Source organism: Trachurus japonicus, chromosome 18 (genome assembly GCF_045865225.1).
Source record: "Trachurus japonicus isolate A0001 chromosome 18, Traja_1.0".
NCBI classification, from domain to species: domain Eukaryota; kingdom Metazoa; phylum Chordata; class Actinopteri; order Carangiformes; family Carangidae; genus Trachurus; species Trachurus japonicus.
The window spans coordinates 356,892-382,176 of NC_140924.1; the positions used below are offsets into that span (position 1 = coordinate 356,892).

The 25,285-nt window shown below is 44.6% G+C and overlaps 1 protein-coding gene across 1 annotated transcript in view; it reads right to left on the bottom strand.

Moving 5' to 3' along the window:
* mogat3a (monoacylglycerol O-acyltransferase 3a) overlaps positions 1–25,285 on the bottom strand; it is a 42,549-nt gene that overhangs the window by 13,710 nt on the left and 3,554 nt on the right. Inside the window, exons 2-4 of the mRNA XM_085760024.1 lie at positions 14,150–14,328; positions 13,945–14,005; positions 13,553–13,696 (exon numbers count right to left, since the gene is read on the bottom strand). Coding sequence (XP_085616150.1) covers positions 13,553–13,696; positions 13,945–14,005; positions 14,150–14,328 — 384 coding nt within the window. The remainder of the gene's footprint in view (positions 1–13,552; positions 13,697–13,944; positions 14,006–14,149; positions 14,329–25,285) is intronic.

Here is a 25,285-nt window from a genome sequence, read left to right on the forward strand (position 1 = left end):
AGTTTTCTTGTCTGTAACAACATCTCTGTCCTGGGTGATGATCCCTCCTCTGTTGCTCACCCTGAGCTTTCTCCTGGTTTTCCCTGGTAAAAGGGTTTTCCATGGAGTTTTTCCTCAGTGGATGTGAGGGTCTAAGGACAGAGGATGTTGTTACGATGCCATGTAAAGCCCTTTGACACAAACTGTTTGTAAAAACGGGCTATACAAATAAAATTGCCTTGCCTTGCCTTGCCTTGCTGCGCTCAAGCCCGGTCTCCCTGCCCCTCTCACCCACACACCAGCGTCCTGGATACTGGGCTGCACGCGTCCTACTGGGCTGCACCGCGCCCAGCTGAAGAAGAAGCACCAGGCACAACCTCACCGTGTCATTTCTACATTCTTGGGCTGAACCGGGCTCGAACTGGCGCGTCCAGTCGGGTTGGTTGAGCCGCTCTGGCCCGTTGAGAACTCAAATCTAAGCCCATAGGGGTCCATGCAGCCAGGCAGCCCAGCCCGGAGGCAGAGGATAACACAGCAGCAGGTGTGTGTGTGTGTGTGTGTGTGTGTGTGTGTGTGTGTGTGATAGGTCTACCTGCAAACCCCGAGATGTGTAATGTACACATATTTCAGGACCCTGACTTGTAGGCTGAAATATATTCAAAGGCTTAAAATAACAGGACATGACTTATTATTCAGCAGTGTAGGCTCAAGCATGTGGGAGCCTCCTTCCATGTATTAATATCTGACATGGTGGAACAGGAAAGTGCCCCGAAAAATATAGCCTATATATTTAACATAAAAGGGGTTAGAAATTCAAACCTGATTTGGGGGGAGATTGACAGCCCTAGTGTTGTGTAGATGTGTCTCTTAATTGGAGGAATAAAGTGAAGCAGAGTCGCTACTGGACACGCTATCTGGTCTCCTGTCCCGCTTATTGATTTTCTATATCAATACAGTATGCGAACCCAGAACACTCGGCTACAATAGAAACCCCAGTCAGTCCCCCCCGCCACCGCTGCGTAGCCTACGTTATGCATTCAGGTAGCAGCCCGCAGCCCCCCCCACTGAAATCAACTTCCAGCGTGCCTGTTTGAGACAGACAGCAGAGAGTTATCGCTCAGAAAAGAGGAAACTAAGGTCAACTGTCACTGTGACAAAGTGATGAAACCGATGCAGCTCATGGACCATGTGACCTGAGACACGGCCAGCCAATCAGAGAGCAGCACTGAGAGGAATGCAGCCAATCAGAGAGCAGCACTGAGAGGAATGCAGCCAATCAGAGAGCAGCAGCAGCAGCAGCAGCCTCCTCCTCCGACCTTTGACATGTTTACTCAGAGTTGACAAACTGGGACAGTCAGAGTCCTCTTCAGACCTCCACACACGTCCTCTATTGTCTCCTACTGCCTTCTGCTGTCCTCTATTGTCCTCTATTGTCTTCTACTGCCTTCTGCTGTCCTCTATTGTCCTCTATTGTCTTCTACTGCCTTCTACTGTCTTCTACTGTCCTCTATTGTCCTCTATTGTCTTCTACTGTCCTCTATTGTCCTCTATTGTCTCCTACTGCCTTCTGCTGTCCTCTATTGTCCTCTATTGTCTTCTACTGCCTTCTGCTGTCCTCTATTGTCCTCTATTGTCTTCTACTGTCCTCTACTGTCTTCTACTGTCCTCTATTGTCTCCTACTGCCTTCTGCTGTCCTCTATTGTCCTCTATTGTCTTCTATTGTCTCCTACTGTCTTCTACTGTCCTCTATTGTCTTCTACTGTCTTCTACTGTCCTCTACTGTCCTCTATTGTCTCCTACTGTCCTCTACTGTCCTCTATTGTCCTCTATTGTCTTCTACTGTCTTCTACTGTCCTCTACTGTCCTCTATTGTCTTCTACTGTCTTCTACTGTCCTCTACTGTCCTCTATTGTCTCCTACTGCCTTCTACTGTCTTCTACTGTCCTCTATTGTCTCCTACTGTCCTCTACTGTCCTCTATTGTCCTCTATTGTCTTCTACTGTCTTCTACTGTCCTCTACTGTCCTCTATTGTCTCCTACCGTCCTCTATTGTCTCCTACTGCCTTCTGCTGTCCTCTATTGTCCTCTATTGTCTTCTACTGTCTCCTACTGTCTCCTACTGTCCTCTGCTGTCCTCTATTGTCCTCTATTGTCTTCTACTGTCTTCTACTGTCCTCTACTGTCTTCTACTGTCCTCTATTGTCTCCTACTGTCCTCTGCTGTCCTCTATTGTCCTCTATTGTCTTCTACTGTCTTCTACTGTCCTCTACTGTCCTCTATTGTCTCCTACTGCCTTCTACTGTCTTCTACTGTCTCCTACTGTCCTCTATTGTCTCCTACCGTCCTCTATTGTCTCCTACTGCCTTCTACTGTCTTCTACTGTCTCATACTGTCCTCTACTGTCCTCTATTGTCCTCTATTGTCTTCTACTGTCTTCTACTGTCCTCTACTGTCCTCTATTGTCTTCTACTGTCCTCTATTGTCTCCTACTGCCTTCTACTGTCCTCTATTGTCCTCTATTGTCTTCTACTGTCCTCTATTGTCTCCTACTGCCTTCTACTGTCCTCTATTGTCCTCTATTGTCCTCTACTGTCCTCTATTGTCTTCTGCTGTCCTCTATTGTCCTCTATTGTCTTCTACTTTCCTCTACCGTCCTCTATTGTCTCCTACTGCCTTCTGCTGTCCTCTATTGTCCTCTATTGTCTCCTACTGCCTTCTACTGTCCTCTATTGTCTCCTACTGCCTTCTGCTGTCCTCTATTGTCCTCTATTGTCTTCTACTGTCCTCTACTGTCATTTACAGTCTTCTACTTTCCTCTACCGTCCTCTATTGTCTCCTACTGCCTTCTGCTGTCCTCTATTGTCCTCTATTGTCCTCTATTGTCTTCTACTGTCCTCTACTGTCATTTACAGTCTTATACTTTCCTCTACTGTCCTCTATTGTCTCCTACTGCCTTCTACTGTCCTCTACTGTCATTTACAGTCTTATACTTTCCTCTACCGTCCTCTATTGTCTCCTACTGCCTTCTGCTGTCCTCTATTGTCCTCTATTGTCTTCTACTGTCTCCTACTGTCCTCTGCTGTCCTCTATTGTCCTCTATTGTCTTCTACTGTCTTCTACTGTCCTCTACTGTCCTCTATTGTCTCCTACTGCCTTCTACTGTCTTCTACTGTCCTCTATTGTCTCCTACTGTCCTCTACTGTCCTCTATTGTCCTCTATTGTCTTCTACTGTCTTCTACTGTCCTCTACTGTCCTCTATTGTCTCCTACCGTCCTCTATTGTCTCCTACTGCCTTCTGCTGTCCTCTATTGTCCTCTATTGTCTTCTACTGTCCTCTATTGTCTCCTACTGCCTTCTACTGTCCTCTATTGTCCTCTATTGTCCTCTACTGTCCTCTATTGTCTTCTGCTGTCCTCTACTGTCATTTACAGTCTTCTACTTTCCTCTACCGTCCTCTATTGTCTCCTACTGCCTTCTGCTGTCCTCTATTGTCCTCTATTGTCTCCTACTGCCTTCTACTGTCCTCTATTGTCTCCTACTGCCTTCTGCTGTCCTCTATTGTCCTCTATTGTCTTCTACTGTCCTCTACTGTCATTTACAGTCTTCTACTTTCCTCTACCGTCCTCTATTGTCTCCTACTGCCTTCTGCTGTCCTCTATTGTCCTCTATTGTCCTCTATTGTCTTCTACTGTCCTCTACTGTCATTTACAGTCTTATACTTTCCTCTACTGTCCTCTATTGTCTCCTACTGCCTTCTGCTGTCCTCTATTGTCCTCTATTGTCTTCTACTGTCCTCTACTGTCATTTACAGTCTTCTACTTTCCTCTACCGTCCTCTATTGTCTCCTACTGCCTTCTGCTGTCCTCTATTGTCCTCTATTGTCTTCTACTGTCCTCTATTGTCTCCTACTGCCTTCTGCTGTCCTCTATTGTCCTCTACTGTCATTTACAGTCTTCTACTTTCCTCTACTGTCCTCTATTGTCTCCTACTGCCTTCTGCTGTCCTCTATTGTCCTCTATTGTCTTCTACTGTCCTCTATTGTCTCCTACTGCCTTCTGCTGTCCTCTATTGTCCTCTACTGTCATTTACAGTCTTCTACTTTCCTCTACTGTCCTCTATTGTCTCCTACTGCCTTCTGCTGTCCTCTATTGTCTCCTACTGCCTTCTGCTGTCCTCTATTGTCCTCTATTGTCTTCTACTGTCCTCTATTGTCTCCTACTGCCTTCTGCTGTCCTCTATTGTCCTCTATTGTCTTCTACTGTCCTCTATTGTCTCCTACTGCCTTCTGCTGTCCTCTATTGTCCTCTATTGTCTTCTACTGTCCTCTACTGTCATTTACAGTCTTCTACTTTCCTCTACTGTCCTCTATTGTCTCCTACTGCCTTCTGCTGTCCTCTATTGTCCTCTATTGTCGGGGACTTCAATATAGATCTCTCCAGGGATGACACAGCAAAAAATAATTTCTTAAATACATTACATTCATTTTCATTCTTCCCCACGATAAGCACCTTTACCAGAGTAACCCATTCCACCAAATCTATTATTGACAATGCTATCACAAACATTCGTAACACCCCACTGGAGTCAGGAGTTGTGCTTTCTGAGATTTCTGATCATTTCCCTATTGTATTATTTATCGACCTTGTTGGCAGATCCCCACTCTCACACCATAAAATAAAAACAAAAGTAATTAATGAAGAAACTTTAAGATGCTTGAGAGAGGACCTGCATACCAAGGCATGGGACAAAGTCTACAACCAAAATAATGTAGATGCTGCATTCGATACTCTGACCAAAGAAATTACAGATTCTATACGGAGGACTATTCCTGAGAGAACTCTCACTCACAATACTAGTCACAACCCATGGCTCACCAAGGGTATCCTAAAATCGATTAAACATAAAAACAAATTGTATAAACGCTACATAAACAACCCAAATTCTACTAACAAAACTGAGTATACCAATTATAAAAACAAACTCACACACATAATAAGAAAGAGTAAGAGTAAACATTACACAGAACTTATAAAAGCATCACAGGGAGACTCAAAGAAATCCTGGAAAGTGCTCAACAAGGTCTTAAATAAGCATAAAAAAAACACAGAGTTCCCGAACATGGATAACACCAAAAGCAGCAATGCCAATCTTGCAAATAGATTTAACGATTACTTTGTCTCCATTGGAGACAACCTGTCCAGTAAGATAAGCCAACCAAAAGGAACCTCTTTTAATCACTACCTTAAAGGAAATTATTTAAACTCATTTTTCTTGAAGCCAACTTACTGCGATGAAGTACAGAGAATCATTATGCACTTAAAAAATTCAAATTCAGCTGGAACCGACGAGATCTCCAACAGAATCCTAAAAACTATTGTATATGAAATAATTGAACCTCTCACGTACTGTATTAACTTATCTTTACTTTCTGGAGTGGTTCCAAAATCCACTAAAATCGCTCGAGTCACTCCAATATTTAAATCTGGTGACAAAAACGATCTATCCAATTACCGTCCAATCTCCATCCTACCTACTCTTTCCAAGGTATTGGAGAGAGTAGTCTACAGTAGATTAAATAACTATCTCGACAGGCAAAATATTATCGTCCCATCCCAGTATGGCTTCAGGAAAAATAATACTACGTGTATGGCAATCTTAGACCTAATTGAAAAAATAAACGACGCCACCGACAAAGGTGACTATGGAATTGGTATTTTTCTGGACTTGTCAAAAGCATTTGACACCATAGACCACAGAATTCTTATCAATAAATTGTACCACTATGGGATCAGGGGTCAACCACTCAACTGGTTTAGTAGTTACTTACTTGGAAGACAACAATATGTATGTATACACAACTACAAATCATCTCTCAAACCCATTAAGCACGGGTCCCCCAGGGCTCCATTTTGGGACCACTTCTTTTTATTTTGTACATAAATGACCTAGTTCACTCTTCACATGCACTCCACAAAGTTTTGTTTGCCGATGACACTAATATGTTTTTATCCCATAACAATCTTGTTGAGCTCGAACAAATCATAAACAGTGAACTCACCAAAGTAGACACCTGGTTCAAATGCAATAAACTTTCTCTCAATATAAGCAAAACAAACTACATCATATTCCGTTCAAATAAAAAACAATTCGACACTAATCACATATATCCTAACATAAATGGAAAGAACATTACTCGAGTCAGCTCAACAAGATTCTTAGGGATTGTGATCGACGAATGCCTCAATTTTAAACAACATATTGATGACTTACTAAAAAAACTGTCTAAATATGTTGGTCTATTCTTTAAGTTGAGGCATTTCATTCCACTTTCTGCACTCCTCACCTTATATAAAACCTTATTTGAACCACATTTAAACTACTGTAATGTCATATGGTGCAATACATTTCCCACTTACACAAAAAAACTTGAGATTTTACAAAAAAAAATAACACGGGCTCTATCATGGTCTAGCTACAATTCTCCTACAGGACCACTTTTCCTTCGCTTCAATCTCCTGAAGCTCTCCGACTATAACTATTTTCAAAATGCTGTAACAATGTACCAAGTTGTGTATAAATTAAATAAGAAGTTATGTGACCTCATTCCAATCTTTCGACCTCTGCACACCTATAGCACTAGAAATAAACATCTAATTATAGGAAAAAGGAGGAAATTAAAATCTACCAGCCACAGTGTTGTTTGCAGAGGACCAGAGATCTGGAATGGGCTTGATGACACTATTAAAATGTCACGCTCTATCTCAATTTTTAAAAAAAACCTTAAAAAGCAATTACTGTTAAGGTATGTTTGATTAATTATAATGTATTGTATTATCGATGTAGCCCTGACTTGTCGAAGGAATACTGCCTTTACTCGCCATTCTACCCCACACCCAAACCGTTATGTCCACCTGCTTATCTTTATTTTACTTAATTCCTTTTTTTCTCTCCACTCACACACACAGTTGCATTTGGAAGATGTAAATGTTGCTGTATGTCTGTCCTAGTGTCTGCTTGTGCTGATGTCTGTTTGTGTGTCTGTTTTGGCATGTACTCAATGTATGTTATGGTATGTCTGAGGGCCCCCTACTATGAGCCTTGAGTGGCTTCCTTGGGGTGACCCGTTTTCGCACACTGCAGCTAAACGTAATATGTATCTAAGATGCTCTGCAGATGCTGTTGTACGTGTGTGAAATAAATTGAATTGACATATTGTCTTCTACTGTCCTCTACTGTCATTTACAGTCTTCTACTTTCCTCTACCGTCCTCTATTGTCCTCTATTGTCTCCTACTGCCTTCTGCTGTCCTCTATTGTCCTCTATTGTCTTCTACTGTCCTCTACTGTCATTTACAGTCTTCTACTTTCCTCTACTGTCCTCTATTGTCTCCTACTGCCTTCTGCTGTCCTCTATTGTCCTCTATTGTCTTCTACTGCCTTCTACTGTCATTTACAGTCTTATACTTTCCTCTACTGTCCTCTATTGTCTCCTACTGCCTTCTGCTGTCCTCTATTGTCCTCTATTGTCTTCTACTGTCCTCTACTGTCATTTACAGTCTTATACTTTCCTCTACTGTCCTCTATTGTCTCCTACTGCCTTCTGCTGTCCTCTATTGTCCTCTATTGTCTTCTACTGTCCTCTACTGTCATTTACAGTCTTATACTTTCCTCTATTGTCCTCTATTGTCTCCTACTGCCTTCTGCTGTCCTCTATTGTCCTCTATTGTCTTCTACTGTCCTCTACTGTCCTCTATTGTCTCCTACTGTCCTCTACTGTCATTTACAGTCTTCTACTTTCCTCTACCGTCCTCTACTGTCATTTACAGTCTTCTACTTTCCTCTACCGTCCTCTATTGTCTCCTACTGCCTTCTGCTGTCCTCTATTGTCTCCTACTGCCTTCTGCTGTCCTCTATTGTCCTCTATTGTCTTCTACTGTCCTCTACTGTCATTTACAGTCTTCTACTTTCCTCTACCGTCCTCTATTGTCTCCTACTGCCTTCTGCTGTCCTCTATTGTCCTCTACTGTCATTTACAGTCTTCTACTTTCCTCTACTGTCATTTACAGTCTTCTACTTTCCTCTACTGTCCTCTATTGTCTCCTACTGCCTTCTGCTGTCCTCTATTGTCCTCTATTGTCTTCTACTGTCCTCTACTGTCATTTACAGTCTTATACTTTCCTCTACTGTCCTCTATTGTCCTCTACTGTCATTTACAGTCTTATACTTTCCTCTATTGTCCTCTATTGTCTCCTACTGCCTTCTGCTGTCCTCTATTGTCCTCTATTGTCTTCTACTGTCCTCTACTGTCATTTACAGTCTTATACTTTCCTCTACTGTCCTCTACTGTCCTCTACTGTCATTTACAGTCTTATACTTTCCTCTACCGTCCTCTATTGTCCTCTACTGTCATTTACAGTCTTATACTTTCCTCTACCGTCCTCTATTGTCTCCTACTGCCTTCTGCTGTCCTCTATTGTCTTCTACTGTCCTCTACTGTCATTTACAGTCTTCTACTTTCCTCTACCGTCCTCTATTGTCTCCTACTGCCTTCTGCTGTCCTCTATTGTCCTCTACTGTCCTCTATTGTCCTCTACTGTCATTTACAGTCTTATACTTTCCTCTACTGTCCTCTATTGTCTCCTACTGCCTTCTGCTGTCCTCTATTGTCCTCTATTGTCTTCTACTGTCCTCTACTGTCATTTACAGTCTTATACTTTCCTCTACTGTCCTCTATTGTCTCCTACTGCCTTCTGCTGTCCTCTATTGTCCTCTATTGTCTTCTACTGTCCTCTACTGTCATTTACAGTCTTATACTTTCCTCTACCGTCCTCTATTGTCTCCTACTGCCTTCTGCTGTCCTCAATTGTCTTCTGCTGTCCTCTATTGTCATTTACAGTCTTCTACTTTCCTCTACTGTCCTCTACCGTCCTCTACTGTCTCCTACTGTCTCCTACTGTCCTCTACTGTCCTCTACTGTCTCCTCCTCTATTGTCATTTACCCCTACTGTCTCATTCTGTCTTTTGTTGGATAAAACCTCTTGAGATCCAAGACGAGATGAGATCCAAGACGAGATGATCCAACCATCTCGTTTTCGAGGGGGTCCAAACATAAAGACAAACATAGATTCATCAGACAAACATGTTCACAACAATATAGAAAAACAAACAGACAAATAAACAAACAAAACAAAAAAACAAACAAACAAACAAAAAAGACAAAAACAATGGAACAAACAAGGACAAACCACAGTTATTGTAACTACATTGGGAAGCATGATCTGATATCACCAAGTAATTAACAGCCCAGGACCGCTGTTAGGGTTAGTTTAGGATTAGAGTTAGTCCTGGGCTGTTGTTTACTTGGTGATCTCAGATCATGCACATTGGGACAAAACAAAACAACCATAATAAGGCCTCAATGGTCAACACTGAGACTGAAATGACAGTATATAAGTAAGGGGTAATGCCCTTCGAGGTGTTGGACGACTTCCATGAAGTCCATTAATCTCTGATAATCGGACACCTCGAAGTGCTTATACCATGGTCACTTACGAGATAAATACATATTAAATCAATTACTTATGTTGTTTTTACCGTTAAAATCATACGTCTTTAAGCAGCACTGAAAAAAGTTGTTATGGTTCGAGTGTCCGTTGCCGTGGTTACCAACAAACGTTTGAGCCAGCACAGTAATATTTAGAACGTAATCAGGCAATTTGACCGGAACATCTTTATGGGTGTCCCCACAGCCAATCAGAATCGAGTATTCACCCAGACTATGGTATAATGATTAGTATCAGTTCAACCAATCAGAAATGCCTCTTCAGTGGAAACAGGAAGAGATCACCATGAGATGAGAAGATCCCAAGAGAGGACGTGGATCTGAGATTAGCAGGAAGGTTGTTCCAATCTTTCAACAGAAAAGCTCTTCTACTAAATGATTTCATCATCATTCATTAGGAACAGGAGAAAAGGGCTGTGATGAACGTCTGATATGATAACTTGATGTGTATGGTGTAAGATACCGCTGTAGATAGGATGGATAATTAACCTAAATGCATTTGTATATCAGCTGGAACCAGTGCACTCATATTCAATGTTGAGTCTAGTGGACATTGTGCACTGATGGGTAAGAAAAGGGCATCCGAGGACAAATCTACAGAGTCTACGTAGACCCTTAACATAGCGTTAAGGGTCTATTGTAGGCTATGTTAAGGGTCTATTGTAGGCTATGTTAAGGGTCTATTGTAGGCTATGTTAAGGGTCTATTGTAGGCTATGTTAAGGGTCTATTGTAGGCTATGTTAAGGGTCTATTGTAGGCTACGTTAAGGGTCTATTGTAGGCTACGTTAAGGGTCTATTGTAGGCTACGTTAAGGGTCAGTTGTAGGCTACGTTAAGGGTCTATTGTAGGCTACGTTAAGGGTCTATTGTAGGCTACGTTAAGGGTCTATTGTAGGCTACGTTAAGGGTCTGTTGTAGGCTACGTTAAGGGTCTGTTGTAGGCTACGTTAAGGGTCTGTTGTAGGCTACGTTAAGGGTCTATTGTAGGCTACGTTAAGGGTCTATTGTAGGCTACGTTAAGGGTCTATTGTAGGCTACGTTAAGGGTCTATTGTAGGCTACGTTAAGGGTCTATTGTAGGCTACGTTAAGGGTCTATTGTAGGCTACGTTAAGGGTCTATTGTAGGCTACGTTAAGGGTCTATTGTAGGCTACGTTAAGGGTCTATTGTAGGCTACGTTAAGGGTCAGTTGTAGGCTACGTTAAGGGTCTATTGTAGGCTACGTTAAGGGTCAGTTGTAGGCTACGTTAAGGGTCTATGGTAGGCTACGTTAAGGGTCTATTGTAGGCTACGTTAAGGGTCTATTGTAGGCTATGTTAAGGGTCTATTGTAGGCTACGTTAAGGGTCTATTGTAGGCTACGTTAAGGGTCTATTGTAGGCTACGTTAAGGGTCTATTGTAGGCTATGTTAAGGGTCTATTGTAGGCTATGTTAAGGGTCTATTGTAGGCTACGTTAAGGGTCTATTGTAGGCTATGTTAAGGGTCTATTGTAGGCTACGTTAAGGGTCTATTAGGCTATGTTAAGGGTCTATTGTAGGCTATGTTAAGGGTCTATTGTAGGCTACGTTAAGGGTCTATTGTAGGCTACGTTAAGGGTCTGTTATAGGCTACGTTAAGGGTCTATTGTAGGCTACGTTAAGGGTCTATTGTAGGCTACGTTAAGGGTCTGTTGTAGGCTACGTTAAGGGTCTGTTGTAGGCTACGTTAAGGGTCTGTTGTAGGCTACGTTAAGGGTCTGTTGTAGGCTACGTTAAGGGTCTGTTGTAGGCTACGTTAAGGGTCTGTTGTAGGCTACGTTAAGGGTCTATTGTAGGCTACGTTAAGGGTCTGTTGTAGGCTACGTTAAGGGTCTGTTGTAGGCTACGTTAAGGGTCTGTTGTAGGCTACGTTAAGGGTCTGTTGTAGGCTACGTTAAGGGTCTGTTGTAGGCTACGTTAAGGGTCAGTTGTAGGCTACGTTAAGGGTCAGTTGTAGGCTACGTTAAGGGTCTATTGTAGGCTACGTTAAGGGTCTGTTGTAGGCTACGTTAAGGGTCTGTTGTAGGCTACGTTAAGGGTCTGTTGTAGGCTACGTTAAGGGTCTATTGTAGGCTACGTTAAGGGTCTGTTGTAGGCTACGTTAAGGGTCTATTGTAGGCTACGTTAAGGGTCTGTTGTAGGCTACGTTAAGGGTCTGTTGTAGGCTACGTTAAGGGTCTATTGTAGGCTACGTTAAGGGTCTATTGTAGGCTACGTTAAGGGTCTGTTGTAGGCTACGTTAAGGGTCTGTTGTAGGCTACATTAAGGGTCTGCTGTAGGCTACGTTAAGGGTCTATTGTAGGCTACGTTAAGGGTCTATTGTAGGCTACGTTAAGGGTCTATTGTAGGCTACGTTAAGGGTCTATTGTAGGCTACATTAAGGGTCTGCTGTAGGCTACGTTAAGGGTCTATTGTAGGCTACGTTAAGGGTCTATTGTAGGCTACGTTAAGGGTCTATTGTAGGCTACGTTAAGGGTCTATTGTAGGCTACGTTAAGGGTCAGTTGTAGGCTACGTTAAGGGTCTATTGTAGGCTACATTAAGGGTCTGCTGTAGGCTACGTTAAGGGTCTATTGTAGGCTACGTTAAGGGTCTATTGTAGGCTACGTTAAGGGTCTATTGTAGGCTACGTTAAGGGTCTATTGTAGGCTACATTAAGGGTCAGTTGTAGGCTACATTAAGGGTCTGCTGTAGGCTACGTTAAGGGTCTATTGTAGGCTACGTTAAGGGTCTATTGTAGGCTACGTTAAGGGTCTATTGTAGGCTACGTTAAGGGTCTATTGTAGGCTACGTTAAGGGTCAGTTGTAGGCTACATTAAGGGTCTGCTGTAGGCTACGTTAAGGGTCTATTGTAGGCTACGTTAAGGGTCTATTGTAGGCTACGTTAAGGGTCTATTGTAGGCTACATTAAGGGTCTGCTGTAGGCTACGTTAAGGGTCTATTGTAGGCTACATTAAGGGTCAGTTGTAGGCTACATTAAGGGTCTGCTGTAGGCTACGTTAAGGGTCTATTGTAGGCTACGTTAAGGGTCTATTGTAGGCTACGTTAAGGGTCTATTGTAGGCTACGTTAAGGGTCTATTGTAGGCTAGTTAAGGGTCTATTGTAGGCTACGTTAAGGGTCTATTGTAGGCTACATTAAGGGTCTATTGTAGGCTACATTAAGGGTCTATTGTAGGCTACGTTAAGGGTCTATTGTAGGCTACATTAAGGGTCTATTGTAGGCTACATTAAGGGTCTGCTGTAGGCTACGTTAAGGGTCTATTGTAGGCTACGTTAAGGGTCTGTTGTAGGCTACATTAAGGGTCTGCTGTAGGCTATGTTAAGGGTCTATTGTAGGCTACGTTAAGGGTCTGTTGTAGGCTACGTTAAGGGTCTGTTGTAGGCTACGTTAAGGGTCTATTGTAGGCTATGTTAAGGGTCTATTGTAGGCTACGTTAAGGGTCTATTGTAGGCTACGTTAAGGGTCTATTGTAGGCTACGTTAAGGGTCTATTGTAGGCTACGTTAAGGGTCTATTGTAGGCTACATTAAGGGTCTATTGTAGGCTACATTAAGGGTCTATTGTAGGCTACGTTAAGGGTCTATTGTAGGCTACGTTAAGGGTCTATTGTAGGCTACGTTAAGGGTCTATTGTAGGCTACGTTAAGGGTCTATTGTAGGCTACGTTAAGGGTCTATTGTAGGCTACGTTAAGGGTCTATTGTAGGCTACGTTAAGGGTCTATTGTAGGCTACGTTAAGGGTCTGTTGTAGGCTACGCTAAGGGTCTATTGTAGGCTACGTTAAGGGTCTGTTGTATATTGTATGTATCTATAATTTTACTGTCCAATACTGTCTCCTACTGCCTTCTACTGTCCTCTGATGTCCTCTACCCTCCTCTATGGTCAGAACTCAGAGCCCCGGGTGGACAGACAGACAGGCAGACAGGTGGACAGGCGGACAGGCGGACGGACAGACAGACAGACAGACAGACGGATAGACAGACAGGTGTGTACCTCCACACATGATGTAGTCTCTGAAGACCGGGACTCTGAACCAGAACGGCAGCATCAGCAGGTGAGACGTCAGACCAGGAAACAGACGGGAGAAACCGGTCGCTTCCGTACAGAAGTTCCCAAACGCTCCGGCCACGAGGACGCCTGAGAGACAGACAGGTAGAGAGACAGACAGACAGGTAGAGACAGACAGACAGGTCATTAGCCACCAGGACGCCTGAGAGACAGACAGGTTAGAGAGACACACAGGTAGAGAGACAGACAGGTAGAGACAGACAGGTCATTAGCTACCAGGACGCCTGAGAGACAGACAGGTAGAGAGACAGACAGGTAGAGACAGACAGGTAGAGACAGACAGACAGGTAGAGACAGACAGACAGGTTGTTTCTCACCGTGTGGGTGAAACCCAAAGATGTAGTTTTTCTTTGGATCCAGATCGACCGTTTTCACAAGCTGCAGACACATCGATAATCAATCATCAATAATAAATAACCAATCACCAATAACCAATGACCAATAGTCAGTGATCAATAACCAATGATCAATAATCAATAACCAATGACCAGATATTGATCAGTAGATGGTAGATCCATAGACCTGGATAGGGAAGTATTCCCTGAAGTATTCCCAGACGCTCCAGTTCCGGACCCACTGGGAACGCCGTCCTCCGCTGGTGGGCGTGTCCCAGTCCAGCCACAGCCAACCAGCATAGAGCAGGGCCAGCAGCCACCAATCAGAGAGGGAGAGGAGGACGAAGGCTGCTAGACAGCACTGGGCTGAGAGACAGACAGGTAGACAGACAGGTGAGACAGACAGGTAGAGACAGACAGGTAGAGACAGACAGGTAGAGACAGACAGGTAGAGACAGACAGGTAGACAGACAGGTAGACAGACAGACAGGTAGAGACAGACAGGTGGAGACAGACAGGTGAGAGACAGACAGGTAGAGACAGACAGGTAGACAGACAGGTAGACAGACAGGTGAGACAGACAGGTAGACAGACAGGTAGACAGACAGGTAGACAGACAGACAGGTGAGAGACAGACAGGTAGAGACAGGTAGAGACAGACAGGTAGAGACAGACAGGTAGAGACAGACAGGTGAGACAGACAGGTGAGAGACAGACAGGTAGAGACAGGTAGAGACAGACAGGTAGAGACAGACAGGTAGAGACAGACAGGTGAGACAAACAGGTGAGAGACAGACAGGTAGAGACAGACAGGTAGACAGACAGGTAGACAGACAGGTGAGACAGACAGGTGAGAGACAGACAGGTAGAGACAGACAGGTAGACAGACAGACAGGTGAGAGACAGACAGGTAGAGACAGGTAGAGACAGACAGGTAGAGACAGACAGGTAGACAGACAGGTAGACAGACAGGTAGAGACAGACAGGTAGACAGACAGACAGGTAGACAGACAGGTAGAGACAGACAGGTGAGAGACAGACAGGTAGAGACAGACAGGTAGAGACAGACAGGTAGACAGACAGGTAGACAGACAGGTAGACAGACAGGTAGAGACAGACAGGTGAGAGACAGACAGGTAGACAGACAGGTGAGACAGACAGGTGAGAGACAGACAGGTAGAGACAGACAGGTAGAGACAGACAGGTAGAGACAGACAGGTAGACAGACAGACAGGTAGACAGACAGGTGAGACAGACAGGTGAGAGACAGACAGGTAGAGACAGACAGGTAGAGACAGACAGGTAGAGACAGACAGGTAGACAGACAGGTAGACAGACAGGTAGAGACAGACAGGTAGAGACAGACAGGTGAGAGACAGACAGGTAGACAGACAGGTAGACAGACAGACAGGTAGACAGACAGGTAGAGACAGACAGGTAGACAGACAGGTAGACAGACAGGTAGAGACAGACAGGTAGACAGACAGGTAGAGACAGACAGGTGAGAGACAGACAGGTAGAGACAGACAGGTAGAGACAGACAGGTAGAGACAGACAGGTAGAGACAGACAGACAGGTAGACAGACAGGTAGAGACAGACAGGTAGAGACAGACAGGTAGAGACAGACAGGTAGAGACAGACAGGTAGACAGACAGGTAGAGACAGACAGGTAGACAGACAGGTAGAGACAGACAGGTAGACAGACAGGTAGAGACAGACAGGTGAGAGACAGACAGGTAGAGACAGACAGGTAGAGACAGACAGGTAGAGACAGACAGGTAGAGACAGACAGACAGGTAGACAGACAGGTAGAGACAGACAGGTAGAGACAGACAGGTGAGAGACAGACAGGTAGAGACAGACAGGTAGAGACAGACAGGTAGACAGACAGGTAGAGACAGACAGGTAGACAGACAGACAGGTAGACAGACAGACAGGTAGACAGACAGGTAGAGACAGACAGGTAGAGACAGACAGGTAGAGACAGACAGGTAGACAGACAGGTGAGACAGACAGGTAGACAGACAGACAGGTGAGACAGACAGGTAGACAGACACACAGGTAGAGACAGACAGGTAGAGACAGACAGGTAGACAGACAGGTAGAGACAGACAGGTAGACAGACAGACAGGTAGACAGACAGACAGGTAGACAGACAGACAGACAGGTAGAGACAGACAGGTAGAGACAGACAGGTAGACAGACAGGTGAGACAGACAGGTAGACAGACAGACAGGTGAGACAGACAGGTAGAGACAGACAGGTAGAGACAGACAGGTAGAGACAGACAGGTAGAGACAGACAGACAGGTAGACAGACAGGTAGAGACAGACAGGTAGAGACAGACAGGTGAGAGACAGACAGGTAGAGACAGACAGGTAGAGACAGACAGGTAGACAGACAGGTAGAGACAGACAGGTAGACAGACAGACAGGTAGACAGACAGACAGGTAGACAGACAGGTAGAGACAGACAGGTAGAGACAGACAGGTAGAGACAGACAGGTAGACAGACAGGTAGACAGACAGACAGGTGAGACAGACAGGTAGACAGACAGGTAGACAGACACACAGGTAGAGACAGACAGGTAGACAGACAGGTAGAGACAGACAGGTAGACAGACAGACAGGTAGACAGACAGACAGGTAGACAGACAGACAGACAGGTAGAGACAGACAGGTAGAGACAGACAGGTAGAGACAGGTAGAGACAGACAGGTAGAGACAGACAGGTAGACAGACAGGTGAGACAGACAGGTAGACAGACAGACAGGTGAGACAGACAGGTGAGACAGACAGGTGAGAGACAGACAGGTAGACAGACAGGTAGAGACAGACAGGTAGAGACAGACAGGTAGACAGACAGACAGGTAGACAGACAGGTAGAGACAGACAGGTAGAGACAGACAGGTAGAGACAGACAGGTAGACAGACAGACAGGTGAGACAGACAGGTGAGAGACAGACAGGTAGACAGACAGGTAGAGACAGACAGGTAGAGACAGACAGGTAGACAGACAGGTAGAGACAGACAGGTAGAGACAGACAGGTAGACAGACAGACAGGTAGAGACAGACAGGTAGAGACAGACAGGTAGACAGACAGGTAGACAGACACACAGGTAGAGACAGACAGGTAGAGACAGACAGGTAGACAGACAGGTAGAGACAGACAGGTAGACAGACAGGTAGACAGACAGACAGGTAGAGACAGACAGGTAGAGACAGACAGGTAGACAGACAGGTAGACAGACAGGTAGAGACAGACAGGTAGACAGACAGGTAGAGACAGACAGGTAGACAGACAGGTAGACAGACAGGTAGAGACAGACAGGTAGAGACAGACAGGTAGAGACAGACAGGTAGACAGACAGGTAGACAGACAGGTAGAGACAGACAGGCGAGAGACAGACAGGTAGACAGACAGGTGAGACAGACAGGTGAGACAGACAGGTGAGAGACAGACAGGTAGACAGACAGGTAGACAGACAGGTGAGACAGACAGGTGAGAGACAGACAGGTAGAGACAGACAGGTAGACAGACAGACAGGTAGACAGACAGGTAGAGACAGACAGGTAGAGACAGACAGGTAGACAGACAGACAGGTGAGACAGACAGGTAGAGACAGACAGGTAGACAGACAGGTAGAGACAGACAGGTAGAGACAGACAGGTAGACAGACAGGTAGACAGACAGACAGGTAGAGACAGACAGGTAGAGACAGACAGGTAGAGACAGACAGGTAGAGACAGACAGGTAGACAGACAGGTAGACAGACAGACAGGTAGAGACAGACAGGTAGACAGACAGGTAGACAGACAGGTAGAGACAGACAGGTAGAGACAGACAGGTAGAGACAGACAGGTGAGAGACAGACAGGTAGAGACAGACAGGTAGAGACAGACAGGTAGACAGACAGGTAGACAGACAGGTAGAGACAGACAGGTAGAGACAGACAGGTGAGAGACAGACAGGTAGAGACAGACAGGTAGACAGACAGGTGAGACAGACAGGTGAGAGACAGACAGGTAGAGACAGACAGGTAGAGACAGACAGGTAGAGACAGACAGGTAGACAGACAGACAGGTAGACAGACAGGTAGACAGACAGGTAGACAGACAGGTAGAGACAGACAGGTAGAGACAGACAGGTAGACAGACAGACAGGTAGACAGACAGGTGGAGACAGACAGGTAGACAGACAGGTAGACAGACAGGTAGAGACAGACAGGTAGAGACAGACAGGTAGACAGACAGGTAGACAGACAGGTAGAGACAGACAGGTAGACAGACAGGTAGACAGACAGGTAGAGACAGACAGGTAGAGACAGACAGGTAGAGACAGACAGGTGGAGACAGACAGGTAGAGACAGACAGGTAGACAGACAGACAGGTAGACAGACAGGTAGACAGACAGGTAGAGACAGACAGGTAGAGACAGACAGGTAGACAGACAGACAGGTAGACAGACAGGTAGAGACAGACAGGTAGACAGACAGGTAGAGACAGACAGGTAGACAGACAGGTAGAGACAGACAGGTGAGAGACAGACAGGTAGAGACAGACAGGTAGACAGACAGGTAGACAGACAGGTAGAGACAGACAGGTAGAGACAGACAGGTAGACAGACAGGTAGACAGACAGGTAGAGACAGACAGGTAGAGACAGACAGGTAGAGACAGACAGGTAGAGACAGACAGGTAGACAGACAGGTAGACAGACAGGTAGAGACAGACAGGTAGACAGACAGGTAGACAGACAGGTAGAGACAGACAGGTAGAGACAGACAGGTAGAGACAGACAGGTAGAGACAGACAGGTGTCATGTCTGGTGCTGCGTTCAGGTGACGTCTCGTTAGAAGTCGTTTCATTAAACTATTAATAATCATGAAGCTGCATTCACCTGCAGTCCGGCGGACAGCAGGCAGCAGACGGTAGACGGGAAAAACAAACGAACGATCCGACGACACGGCACAACGGCAAGACGTGTCACCATGTTGCTATGGCAACGTCAACATACTGGTTGAGGATAGCGTCGCGGCAGACAGACAGTTTCACGGTCGTCCTCTCGTCCACTCGTAGTCCAGTCGTTGTATGAACAAACTGCAACAGAATCAAACTCAACTGGTTTTGTATCTCAACATGTCCTGAGTGAGGAGAAAAGCCCAGAAGAATCCCATTAGGGGAAAGTTTAGAAAAACACCCAAATATATCCCATAATACGCACATTCATTAGTTTTCTCACCTGAATAGGGTAACGTTTTTAACCTTTAGATATCTCCATGAAAATTACTGAGTTGATTACTGACATTAAGACAAACGAAAAATGTATTACATGTTTATAAATGTGCATAAATTCCACCGTTTTGACGGCACATGTAAAGGTGCTGTGGTACCGGCATGAAAACTGGGATGAGTCGACTCCATCGGTCAGCTGACAAGAAACCACTTTACATTCAAGATGACTGCAGTTTTTCAAGATGGCCACATCCTTAGAGCAGGTCTGACGCTCCGCCTCCTATCAGGAGAGGGACACGTATCTTCTGATGGTTGCTTTGATATTAGTGAAAGGGGGTGGAGAGATGGAAGGACTTGCAGCAAAGGACGTGGACTGGATTCGAACCCGTTGCTACAGGAAGCGCTTGTTTTACATGGTAGCCTAGCGCCCTAGCTCATTAAAGCTACAGTTGTTTTACATGGTAGCCTAGCGCCCTAGCTCATTAAAGCTACAGTTGTTTTACATGGTAGCCTAGCAACCTAGCTCATTAAAGCTACAGTCGTTTTACATGGTAGCCTAGCACCCTAGCTCATTAAAGCTACAGTTGTTTAACATGGTAGCCTAGCGCCCTAGCTCATTAAAGCTACAGTTGTTTTACATGGTAGCCTAGCGCCCTAGCTCATTAAAGCTACAGTCGTTTTACATGGTAGCCTAGCGCCCTAGCTCATTAAAGCTACAGTTGTTTTACATGGTAGCCTAGCAACCTAGCTCATTAAAGCTACAGTTGTTTTACATGGTAGCCTAGCGCCCTAGCTCATTAAAGCTACAGTTGTTTAACATGGTAGCCTAGCGCCCTAGCTCATTAAAGCTACAGTTGTTTTACATGGTAGCCTAGCGCCCTAGCTCATTAAAGCTACAGTTGTTTTACATGGTAGCCTAGCAACCTAGCTCATTAAAGCTACAGTCGTTTTTAGGGCTGACCTCCAAAAGTCGACTATTCGACGATTCGATTCGGAGGGGTCTGATTCGACTATGAACCTCGTAGTCGAATCTAACCAAGACCCTACCATTCTGACTATATGGGGGTGCCCACGGCTGCTGAGCATAAATTGTTACATAGAATGTCTTTTATTTGTTATAAAAAGCCTATTTTGATTTAAAAAAAAAAAAAATCTGCCTACTTTCTGTTAAGAGTGGCCAAGTTAAGAGTTCAAAATGATGTGTGCGTTTAAACGGTAGTCTTAGCTTCTTACTACGTATTAATAAATCACCCACTGCAGTTGCACAATCAAATGAGCGGAGGTTTTTTTTTTTTTTTTTCAAATGAGCGGAGGTGAGCAGTAGGACCGTCAAAGTCACGGTACTCAGAAGTCACTGCAGAACACTCACGGAGTGGCAAAAAGACGAGAGGCAGAGCCGCCAAAGTTTAAAATCAAGGAAGTCTGACAGTCTAACTTTGTCAGCATTTATCATGCATGACCTGACAGAACAGCAAAACATTGTGAGGATACATGATCTGACTTTGACCGAGTTACATTCAAGAACCTGCTTTCAATCACGGAAAATAAATTAACTCCAGCGGTGATTTTTTTTTTCGATGGATCAGCTGTGTTTACCGTTTCAAGTGTCAATAGTTCTGATGGTTAGACAGATGAATTAGTCTCTAACACATCCTAAAGTTTTGACATGTCAGAGTTTTTCAGAAGAGGAACTTGTTTTTTTTCCGACTTCCGAGTTGTCATGAACGCACCATCAGTGTCGGGAGTCACAGCTGTAATCTCGTCCCTCTACAGCCTGTCTGTCTCTCTGCCGGTGCCGCGGTCACACTGTGTGTTACAGGATTGATTAACGTAATGTACGGATTGTCGAGTCCTTCTGACCTCCGTTTGTTTTGATACTACATGTTTTACCCGGTTTCTCTGTGTCCACGACCACCGCTATCCTTCATCACGTTGAGGAATGTTTGATTTGCCACTCACAGTCCGAGCAAAAGGAGCGTTGTCCAGGGCAACGTGACATAAACGCATACCCTGGCTCACAATGGCTACTAAAAATGAGAGTGCCTATAAAAATCATCCAAAGTGTGGGAAATAAATAAAGGTATTTGTTTAACACCTACCATTGTTTTGGGTGTTTTAGTTCTTTTGTTTGAAACGGTAAAAAGAAATCTAAAAAAAAAAAGGTTCGACGATCAGTCGACTACGGCAAAATCTGACGAATCAGATTCGACTATGAAAATCCTTAGTCGAAAACAGCCCTAGTCGTTTTACATGGTAGCCTAGCGCCCTAGCTCATTAAAGCTACAGTTGTTTAACATGGTAGCCTAGCGCCCTAGCTCATTAAAGCTACAGTTGTTTTACATGGTAGCCTAGCAACCTAGCTCATTAAAGCTACAGTCGTTTTACATGGTAGCCTAGCGCCCAGGCTCATTAAAGCTACAGTTGTTTAACATGGTAGCCTAGCGCCCTAGCTCATTAAAGCTACAGTTGTTTTACATGGTAGCCTAGCAACCTAGCTCATTAAAGCTACAGTTGTTTTACATGGTAGCCTAGCGCCCAGGCTCATTAAAGCTACAGTTGTTTTACATGGTAGCCTAGCAACCTAGCTCATTAAAGCTACAGTTGTTTTACATGGTAGCCTAGCGCCCTAGCTCATTAAAGCTACAGTTGTTTTACATGGTAGCCTAGCGCCCTAGCTCATTAAAGCTACAGTTGTTTTACATGGTAGCCTAGCAACCTAGCTCATTAAAGCTACAGTCGTTTTACATGGTAGCCTAGCGCCCTAGCTCATTAAAGCTACAGTCGTTTTACATGGTAGCCTAGCGCCCTAGCTCATTAAAGCTACAGTTGTTTTACATGGTAGCCTAGCAACCTAGCTCATTAAAGCTACAGTTGTTTTACATGGTAGCCTAGCGCCCAGGCTCATTAAAGCTACAGTTGTTTTACATGGTAGCCTAGCGCCCAGGCTCATTAAAGCTACAGTTGTTTTACATGGTAGCCTAGCGCCCTAGCTCATTAAAGCTACAGTTGTTTTACATGGTAGCCTAGCGCCCTAGCTCATTAAAGCTACAGTTGTTTTACATGGTAGCCTAGCGCCCAGGCTCATTAAAGCTACAGTTGTTTTACATGGTAGCCTAGCGCCCTAGCTCATTAAAGCTACAGTTGTTTTACATGGTAGCCTAGCAACCTAGCTCATTAAAGCTACAGTCGTTTTACATGGTAGCCTAGCGCCCTAGCTCATTAAAGCTACAGTTGTTTTACATGGTAGCCTAGCGCCCTAGCTCATTAAAGCTACAGTTGTTTTACATGGTAGCCTAGCAACCTAGCTCATTAAAGCTACAGTCGTTTTACATGGTAGCCTAGCGCCCAGGCTCATTAAAGCTACAGTTGTTTAACATGGTAGCCTAGCGCCCTAGCTCATTAAAGCTACAGTTGTTTAACATGGTAGCCTAGCGCCCTAGCTCATTAAAGCTACAGTTGTTTTACATGGTAGCCTAGCAACCTAGCTCATTAAAGCTACAGTTGTTTTACATGGTAGCCTAGCGCCCAGGCTCATTAAAGCTACAGTTGTTTTACATGGTAGCCTAGCGCCCTAGCTCATTAAAGCTACAGTTGTTTTACATGGTAGCCTAGCAACCTAGCTCATTAAAGCTACAGTCGTTTTACATGGTAGCCTAGCGCCCTAGCTCATTAAAGCTACAGTCGTTTTACATGGTAGCCTAGCGCCCTAGCTCATTAAAGCTACAGTTGTTTTACATGGTAGCCTAGCGCCCTAGCTCATTAAAGCTACAGTTGTTTTACATGGTAGCCTAGCAACCTAGCTCATTAAAGCTACAGTTGTTTTACATGGTAGCCTAGCAACCTAGCTCATTAAAGCTACAGTTGTTTTACATGGTAGCCTAGCGCCCTAGCTCATTAAAGCTACAGTCGTTTTACATGGTAGCCTAGCGCCCTAGCTCATTAAAGCTACAGTTGTTTTACATGGTAGCCTAGCGCCCTAGCTCATTAAAGCTACAGTTGTTTTACATGGTAGCCTAGCAACCTAGCTCATTAAAGCTACAGTTGTTTTACATGGTAGCCTAGCGCCCTAGCTCATTAAAGCTACAGTTGTTTTACATGGTAGCCTAGCGCCCTAGCTCATTAAAGCTACAGTTGTTTTACATGGTAGCCTAGCGCCCTAGCTCATTAAAGCTACAGTTGTTTTACATGGTAGCCTAGCAACCTAGCTCATTAAAGCTACAGTTGTTTTACATGGTAGCCTAGCGCCCAGGCTCATTAAAGCTACAGTTGTTTTACATGGTAGCCTAGCGCCCTAGCTCATTAAAGCTACAGTTGTTTTACATGGTAGCCTAGCAACCTAGCTCATTAAAGCTACAGTTGTTTTACATGGTAGCCTAGCGCCCAGGCTCATTAAAGCTACAGTTGTTTTACATGGTAGCCTAGCGCCCTAGCTCATTAAAGCTACAGTTGTTTTACATGGTAGCCTAGCGCCCAGGCTCATTAAAGCTACAGTTGTTTTACATGGTAGCCTAGCGCCCTAGCTCATTAAAGCTACAGTTGTTTTACATGGTAGCCTAGCGCCCTAGCTCATTAAAGCTAAAGTTGTTTTACATGGTAGCCTAGCGCCCAGGCTCATTAAAGCTACAGTTGTTTTACATGGTAGCCTAGCGCCCTAGCTCATTAAAGCTACAGTTGGTAAGCTGACGTAAGTGAAAGTTAACAAGTCAACTCATCTCCATGTTGGCACCACCACAGCAGCTTTATACATGTGCCGTCAAAACAGTGGAATAAATGCAAATGTATGCAAATTAGTCTTGGTGTTTTCCTAAACTTTCCCCTGATGGGATTCTGTCCCCTCACTCAGGACATGTTGAGATACACAACCAGTTCAGTTAGATTCTGTTGCAGTTTGTTCAACGTTGACCCCTTTTGTCTTAAAATTACTGGACTATAACATGTTTAATTATATATTTTTATTATTTTCAAAAATCACTCCAATCTCCCCACAACAAACAAGTACACAAGCTAAACAATAAAAACAGCAACATCAAAACAAACAAAAACAGCAACAAAAGCACACAGCCGAAACAGGAAACAAACAAACAAACAAACACAAGAAGAACAAAAACAAAACAAAACAAAACATAACAACAACGACAAACACTACCCAGACATTTACAGAACTGTGTTAATATGTTTCACAGTCAGTCTCCACGGGTGGTGTAACAGTACCCGGAATGCAGCGCAGCATTTCTAGGTGTATCCCTGAGACCATTTCCCTCAGCCACCTGGAAAAGCTAGGAGGGTCAGTGGCCTTCCAGTCGTTAAAGTGAAATTCCGGCGTAAGTGTAAACCATGGTCAAACACACCGTAACACCGAGTTAGACCCCCCCTCGAGAGATCAATTTGCCCGACCGCTACATTCACGAGATCCACCAACTTCAGCAAATACCGCAATATCGCCACACACGGCGCTGTCCGGATCCACTGTCTGACCGCAACCAAAACGCCACCATTTGCCCAAAAATAATGCTCAGAACTGCACCAAATGTCATCAATAGTACACACAGGGTCCCAGCACGTAGTACGAGTTGTCAAACATCTGCTAGCTTTGCCTGTTTTCTTTAGCAAGGAGATGCAACTCAACTCACCTACTTCTCCTCCGGGAGCCGCTCGTTGGTGAGGAAGCCCTGACGAGTCGATCACCGAGTGCACCGGAGTTCCGCAGCTCTTAAAAATGCTCATTTGCGCCTATATCGTGGCCAGCACTCGATAATAATAGTTATAAAGTGATATGCAAGATAAAAAAAAAAAAAACTCTGATTGTATTTCCATGAGGTAATTGTTGATTGAGCTGCGGAACTCCGGTGCACTCGGTGATCGACTCGTCAGGGCTTCCTCACCAACGAGCGGCTCCCGGAGGAGAAGTAGGTGAGTTGAGTTGCATCTCCTTGCTAAAGAAAACAGGCAAAGCTAGCAGATGTTTGACAACTCGTACTACGTGCTGGGACCCTGTGTGTACTATTGATGACATTTGGTGCAGTTCTGAGCATTATTTTGGGCAAATGGTGGTGTTTTGGTTGCGGTCAGACAGTGGATCCGGACAGCG